This window comes from Guillardia theta (assembly GCF_000315625.1).
Source record: "Guillardia theta CCMP2712 unplaced genomic scaffold GUITHscaffold_462, whole genome shotgun sequence".
Classification (NCBI taxonomy): Eukaryota; class Cryptophyceae; order Pyrenomonadales; family Geminigeraceae; genus Guillardia; species Guillardia theta.
In genome coordinates, this window is record NW_005434226.1 from 1 (window position 1) to 6,985 (window position 6,985).

The 6,985-nt window shown below is 55.3% G+C and overlaps 2 protein-coding genes across 2 annotated transcripts; one reads left to right on the top strand and one right to left on the bottom strand.

Moving 5' to 3' along the window:
- Positions 1-157: 157 nt before the first annotated feature.
- GUITHDRAFT_122806 (hypothetical protein) lies at positions 158-955 on the top strand (the record flags this gene model as incomplete). Its single annotated transcript, XM_005817912.1, has 3 exons — positions 158-468; positions 666-729; positions 878-955. Coding segments are annotated over 3 exons (453 nt in total), but the record flags the coding sequence as incomplete, so codon positions are not given.
- Positions 956-960: 5 nt separating this feature from the next.
- On the bottom strand, positions 961-3,510 carry GUITHDRAFT_156703 (hypothetical protein). The gene is made up of 2 exons (XM_005817913.1): positions 3,153-3,510; positions 961-3,077 (listed from the first exon to the last, which is right to left on the bottom strand). Exons 1-2 carry the CDS (start codon positions 3,399-3,401, stop codon positions 2,217-2,219), a joined length of 1,110 nt encoding a protein of 369 aa, XP_005817970.1. The 5' UTR covers positions 3,402-3,510; the 3' UTR covers positions 961-2,216.
- Between the last annotated feature and the right edge of the window lie 3,475 nt (positions 3,511-6,985).

Consider the following 6,985-nt stretch of genomic DNA (forward strand, 5'->3'; position numbering starts at 1 on the left):
AGTCATCTAAGACTTAATCGCAGGAAAATGACGAGAAGTCAAAGTCACTCTGCTTATCTGCCAAAGACCCCGAGGTGTCTCCTGAGGGGAGGGGAGGGGAGGGGAGGGGAGGGGAGGGGAGGGTGGTGAAGGGAGGAAGGAGAGTGACGGGGAGCAGGTGAGGGGATGGATGGACTGGGCAGACAAGGAGCTGGCGGTTCTTCTGTTCCCCAACCTCACGCGGAGCTTCAGCGAGTCGTACGAGGCCTTCAGCTACGTGCAGGAGGTTCCCACCTTCTCCCTCCTCGACAAGTACTCCAACCACGTGGCGGGGGCGACGGCCATGTGGCTGGCGCAAGGGAAACTCAAGAAGAAGTACAAGATAGAGGACGAACGAGCCGCTCTCGCCTCCTCCCTCTCTAAGTGGGCCGACGCCCTCGATAACAAACTCTTCCTTGGTGGCTCCTCCCCCAACCTCGCCGACCTCTGGTGAACCCTCCCCCTTCTCCTCCTGCTTCCTCCCCCTTCTCCTCCTGCTTCCTCCCCCTTCTCCTCCTGCTTCCTCCCCCTTCTCACTGCTCATTTCTCTTTTTCTCACTTGTTATCTTGTATCTCACAACTTCTTCTTCTTCTTCTTCTTCTTCTTCTATCTCACTTCTTCTCCTATCTCACTTGTTCTTCTTCAGTGTCTTCGGCGTTTTGAGGGCCGTGGACGGCAGTGCAACACAGAAAGTGATCGAAGACTCTCCGGTAAGGATGGGGAAGGGAAAGGGGAAGGGGAAGAGAAAGTGAGGGAGGGGAAGAGACTGGGAATGAGACAGAAACAGCAGCGAGGAGACGGAAGTGTGGTTGGAATGGATACAAGAGCTGGTGTGTTGGGTTGCATAATGATTCGCAGGTGGCTGACTGGTACAAGAGAATGCGCGAGTTGGTTGGGGAACGAGGAGGAGCTCGAGTGGCACGAGAAGCCAAATAACGTCAAAGTTCATCACAAGTTTGTATTAGTTTACAAAGTTAGAACAAGAAACTGTCCCACACATGATCATTCTGTTCGCCATAAACAGGCATGTCTTGAAAGAAGCTTTCTTCCTCTCTCAGCAGCTCCGACCCAAACATCTCTCCGCTTCCCATCTCCGCCTCCTCCTGCCATCCCTCGAATGCAGGAGCAGGGATGTACTCGGCCTCCTGCTTCACGGGCATGTGCGTGCAATCCCCGCAAGGGGAGAAAGCGACGGAAGGCATTAGGTTGAGAGTCTCCTCGCTGACCGCCTGCTGCATCTGCGGGTGAGGACGGAGAGAGGAGAAGCCAAGGTCGCGCTTGACACCCTTGATGATGTGATAGACGAGCATCATCGAGGAGAACTTGGCGAACTGAAGCTCCTCGAACCGATAGTTGTTCACCTCCTGCAGCTTGTACCACTCGTTTCTGTTCATCGCCACCAGCCCAGTCTTCTCCCCGTCCTTCTCCTCCTCCATGCGGCCACTTGAAAGACCCAGAAGTACGCGGAGGGTCACTTGGGAGGAGGAGGCGCTCTCCTGCAAGAATGAGTGGATCACTCCCTTTTGCTGCGCGCAGGATAGCATGTGCGAGCATGCTGCGACTGCCTTGTCGATGGAGAACCAGCCGCCAGCCCCGCGAGCGAAGAAGAGAGACTGCGAAGGGTCTGACCCCGCATGAAGGTGCAGGCGAGCTGAGCTGAATCCCAGGGTGCGAGCATAGCGCAGGTAAGCCTCCATCACTGCGCTCTCTACCCTCGTCGCCTCCCCAACCTCCATCTGCTCATACAGCCCGTTGCTGTCCACGTGCGTCACTTCCACGCGCCCCGAGCCATCAGAGCAGCGGATCTCTTCGACGAACATGGTGAAGAAGAGCAGGTCCGACCCAATGAGCGTGTGCTGGAACGCGCAGATAGTCTTGCTCCTCACTTTCTCCTGCACCTTCTTGCCCCGCACCTTCGCCTCCCTCGACGTCTCACTGTTCGCGACAACCTTCACCACGACGCTCCTGTCCTGGCGAGCCACTGCCTGCACAGACGAGGAGAGAAAGTCGCTGAGGGGGCAGGACTCGATGCTGGGAGAGGTCGGGTAGCAGGGCTTGCGCTGCCTGCGGTTGAGCTGGCGGGAGCCCTTCTTGCGGCACCCGGGGGTGCGGCAGAAGAAGCGGACGCTCTTGCCGTGAGCAGCCTCGTTGAAGAGCACGCAGATCTGATGATACCAAGAGCCGCAGCCGTCGCACTTCACCCATCGATCGTCCTCCCGCGGCAAACCGGGCACATGGCGCTTTCATCGTCGTCCTCAAGAAACTCACGCGGGTCCGCACCATGCAGAGTCTCGGTCCTCTTGCGCTTCGCCGGCATGTTGGTCTTATCACACTGAGCCTGCAGGGGCCTCTTGGGAGGGACGGGGAGAGCGACGGGCTCCATGTCATCCTCGAGCTCAACAGCGGGAACGTGCGACTTCTTGGGAGCTCTGATGGTGCATTCGGGAGCGAAGGAGAGGGAGCACTTGACGTCGAACTCGTCGACAAGGGCCTTGACCTTGTCGCCCAGGCTCTTGGCGTCTTTGTCGCTCATGTAGGATCTCATCAGATGCAGCAACTTCGCCTTCCCCTCGGCGGGGAGCAGGTGACGCAGCTGTTGAAAGACAAACTTCATGTACGCCGACTGCTTCATGCCCTCGGGATGACCAGCAACGCATCCTGCGGTCTCGTACTGCCTACGCTTGACCTCGGGCACGCGCTTCTCGCTCCACCATCGCATAAGCTCCCTCTCAGCATCCGATGGCTCAACAACCTTGGGCTTCCTCACGCGGGCAGGAGGCGCCGGCTTGCTGCGGACATCTCCGAAGCTGATGGCTGGTAGGGGAGCAGGAGCTTGAGCGCTGGTGTGATCACGAACAGGAAACTTGTTGACGTAGCTGTTATAGGAAGCAGCAGGAGCAATTCCAGCAAGGGCGCGGAGCTCTGCCATGTCGTCGGCAGAGGCAAGCTCTCCCTTGGGAGAGTCTCGCTGCTCGCTGAAGAGAGTCTGAAGCGTAGCTGACTGAGACATCATGGAGCGAAGGAAGGCAAGCACATCGCTGGCGGACATGCGGTTGCTCTGTCATCAAGTCAGCATCAAGGAGGAGAAGAAACAGGAGAAGAGGGAGAGGACAAGAGAGTGGAAGAAGGTCACCTTGTAGCAGTCCAAGCATGACTCAATCGCCTTCTTGGTGCCCGTGTGGGTCTCCAGCATCACTTGCTTCATCGCCTGCCACGTGAGGGGCGCTGGCAGCTCACGCTCGGGAGCAGCATTGCTCTTTGAGTGCGCTTTCATGTGATAGTCTGGCTCGTACTGATGCTCCGGAAAGAGAGTCTTGATGGAGGAGGCTTGATGAAACCCCGACGAGAAGTCATAGCTCATGGAGTTTGCACTTGAGTACATGCTCGCAAGGTTGATGGAAGATGAAGGGCTTTCAAGACGAGGATGCGATTGACCGAGAGGGATCAACAAGGAGCAGCAGGAAGAACAAGTCTCTGGCAGCGATGTTTGCCGTCGGCTTCTTCTTCCGCGCCACCCCGAGGGAATAATATGGAGACGCCCCCCTTTAAAAACTATTTTATATGAGAACCGAAATCAGAGTCCGTGGCACTCTGCTTGGTACAAATTAAAATTGTATAAATGTATATATCTGTTTTACATAGCGTAAAAGTATTAAGTTGGGGACAATAATAGGGGAGACAATCCGCTGACATCTCAACTTTTGGTATCTGGACTCTCAGGGGCTCTGAAACATTGCTTTTTCGATTCTATTTGCGCCTTACTGTGTTGCGTGTTTACTGTCAGTTTGCTTCTCGTTTTCGTTTTGGTCTTATGATTAGAAAAATCTCAATGTTTTGTTTTAATATTATTACGCATATGTTCAAACTATTTTAGTTTTCGGAGCTGCGATATCGACAACTTGCAATGGAATGTGCTGACATGTGACATGTGACCTTAATGCTTACAAGGATTTTACCTAAAACCCCTCCCTACCTTTTTCTGAAAAATCTCGTTCAGTACCCCTGCAAACTAGAGATCTCAGCCCTCAACTACACCCGTACCAGTCTACACACTTGTACCCCCCACCCCCATGTCCGTACCCCTGGTATCTCCCCTAAGATAGACCCATGCTGTACAGAGAATGTGGATCGTAGCTGTGACGGGGCTTGCTTGCAGGGGTAGGGGGTGGGGTGGAGCTCGTTGGTCAGCATGTGGCGGCTGAATGGTCGGAGGCCACGGACTGGGGCAAAGAGGCTGAAGGCCTGCAAGAGAAACAATGGGGGGGTTGAGCAACTCCCTTCAAGTCCAGGGAGTAGACCAGGGGGTAGGGGTACCTGTGGGGCGGTGTAAGCCGATAAGATCGAGTTACAGTAGTGCGAGTCCGCCTCGTCCCTTGGTCGAGATATTTCTAGAGACATCGAGAAGCCTCCAGACAGCCCAGCCCTGCAACGATCAGCGAGAGCTCGGGGGTGGGGGTACTTGCAGTCAAATGTGGGGGTAGGCTCGAAAAAGGTCTTCAAGGCTGACATTTTACAGCATGTGTCCTAGCTCGGTCCGAGTATCGTATCAATTGCTATGGGGTATTGGTCCTAGCAACTGCATGGGCTTCCATGGAAGGGAGTCGACTGTAGCACATCAACAGCAGGGGGTAGGGGTGGTGAGGGTTGCTGATATATGGACGGGTACAAGTAGGGCCATTCAAGGGTAGGGGTCCATATAAGCATGATTGACAGAGTAGTTGGGGGGTGGAAGGTGGCAACAAAGAGTGTCAGTGTGGGGAAGAGGGCCTGAAGATGAGCGGGGAGGAGGGCTGGGAGGAGGGTGCCAAAAATGCATGAGCGAGATCAGCAGCAATGCTGACCAACTTGAGACGTGACGATGATGACGATGACGACGATGACGATGATGATGACGATGACCTTTACTAACACGATGATGACGATGACGATGATGATGACGATGATGATGATGACGACGATGATGATGATGATCACGATGATGATGACCTTTACTAACACGATGACGACAAGCTTTGTTGTTGCTGACTCGTCATTGCAATCTGTGTCAATGCTTCAATTTTTAATTCAGAAAGCGGGAGTGGGCGAGGTATTGGGACGAGTTTTGATGATCAAGACGCGATGGCATGAGGAGTAGAGTGAGGGGACGGTGAAGAGACAGTTGCGCATAAGGTGATCAACTAGATTGGCAGACATTACATGAGAGCGGAGATGGGATGGGGATAGGTTTTCAAATGGTTGCAGGATAAACAGTACAGTTTAACTTGCAAAACTGTTGGATATGGTATGTTGGATGTTTGTTTTGTATGTTTTTGATATCATCGTTTGGTTAACGACGATGATGACCCTGACCCTGACCCTGACGACACTGAAGACGATCATTATGTAGATGGTCATGGAGATCACTTGTGACATCCTTGATCTTGGATTCTTGTTCTGAGTCTTGCCTTGTGTTGGAGGACTGCCATGTCTGCAAGTGACGGCCGCGTGACTCAAGCAGGGTCGCGTGATAAGATGATAGCCTCGATCGTGCTTGTGAGGATAGTTGAGCGAAGAGAAGAGGTGAAAGTATTAGGAGAGTAGGAGAGGTGAGAGGAGACAAGAGGAGGTGAGAGAAGAGAAGAGGAGGTGAGAGGAGACAAGAGGAGGTGAGAGAAGAGAAGAGGAGGTGAGAGAAGAGAAGAGGAGGTGAGAGAAGAGAAGAGGAGGTGAGAGGAGAGAAGAGGAGGTGAGAGGAGAGAAGAGGAGGTGAGAGAAGAGAAGAGGAGGTGAGAGAAGAGAAGTCCCAGTCAGTCTCTTTCCCCTGCGCATCTCTCTCAGTCTCGATTCTCAGTCTTTCGTAGTTGTAGTGGTTCTGCTTCTGCCGCTTCTCACCAGCACGGCTGGTCAACGTACGAAGAACCCAGGAGAACCATGACTGATGTCTGCGAGTGACGCCAATAAACTTCAAGTAACTTGCATCTCTCACTTGAGCCTTCCGACTCAGTCACTCATCTCGCCGGCAGCCACCGGGCCCCGGCGGCGGGCTTTCAAGCCGTGCCACTCCGACAGTTCGTGAGGCTCCGGGAGGCTCGCCCGATCGGACTCCGCCAAGTCTACAGTGAGTGAAGCCTTGAAGTGACACTGAGTCCGATCGGACGGACCATGGCCCAGTGGATCATCCGAGGGATCGCCGGCATGCGGAGTCCGAAAGTTTCGTACCGTAGCGGTCTCAAGTTTCGGGCGGCTCGAGTCACCCTCCACCTGTGTCACTGATCAGTGAAGCGGCGGGCTTCCGAGCCGCGCTACTTAGTAGGGCCCGGCGATAGTCCTCAGTCAAGCATCCGATCAGCTCCTTCAGCGCCATCAACACAAGCCGCGCCGACACATCCGATCATAGTACACTCCCACACGCACACGGGTCACCGTTCGCCGCCCGGCACCGTCACTGTGACTGCCCGGCCGGTGGCAGTGAGCCTGTTCAGTCACCCGTCACATAGCGGACGGGCCGGGAGGCTCCGCCGGGAGTCGGACGGTCGGACCGCCGGATGAGCCGACTCGACCGGGGGCCCCGGCCCGGCGAGGCTGAGCCGGCGGGCCCGCCGGACCTGCCCGAGGTGAGCTCGGACGGGAGACTCATAAAGTTCTTCCCGTCATGGCTCGCGGCCTTGCATGCTCTCCCTTGCTCCTCCTGCTCCTCCTTCGCCTCTCCCTCGCCTTCTCCTTCCTCCCATGCCCGCTCCTTCTCCGTCTCTCGTCACCCTTCACATCCCTCTGCTCCTCCTCCTCCCCGTCGTCGTTGCGGACGAGACCGGCCGTCGCATCTCTTTGTGCCCGCACAGGGGACGAGGGAAGGAGAGGAAGGTCAGGCAAAGGCAGGACGCTAAGGTGAGAGGGGAAGGAGGAGGGAGGCGAAGGCTGGGCAAATCATGAAGGAGGTTGCAGGGTGAGGATAGACGACATGCATGAGGGGATGGAGCTAGAGGGCAT

What these genes read in the sequence shown, in the direction of transcription:
- GUITHDRAFT_156703 (XM_005817913.1), bottom strand. Translation starts at nt 3,401, where the DNA reads ATGTACTCAAGTGCAAACTCCATGAGCTATGACTTCTCGTCGGGGTTT. An exon ending in CATGCTTGGACTGCTACAAG is followed by an intron (nt 3,078 to 3,152) that starts GTGACCTTCTTC and finishes ACTTGATGACAG; the next exon opens with AGCAACCGCATGTCCGCCAG.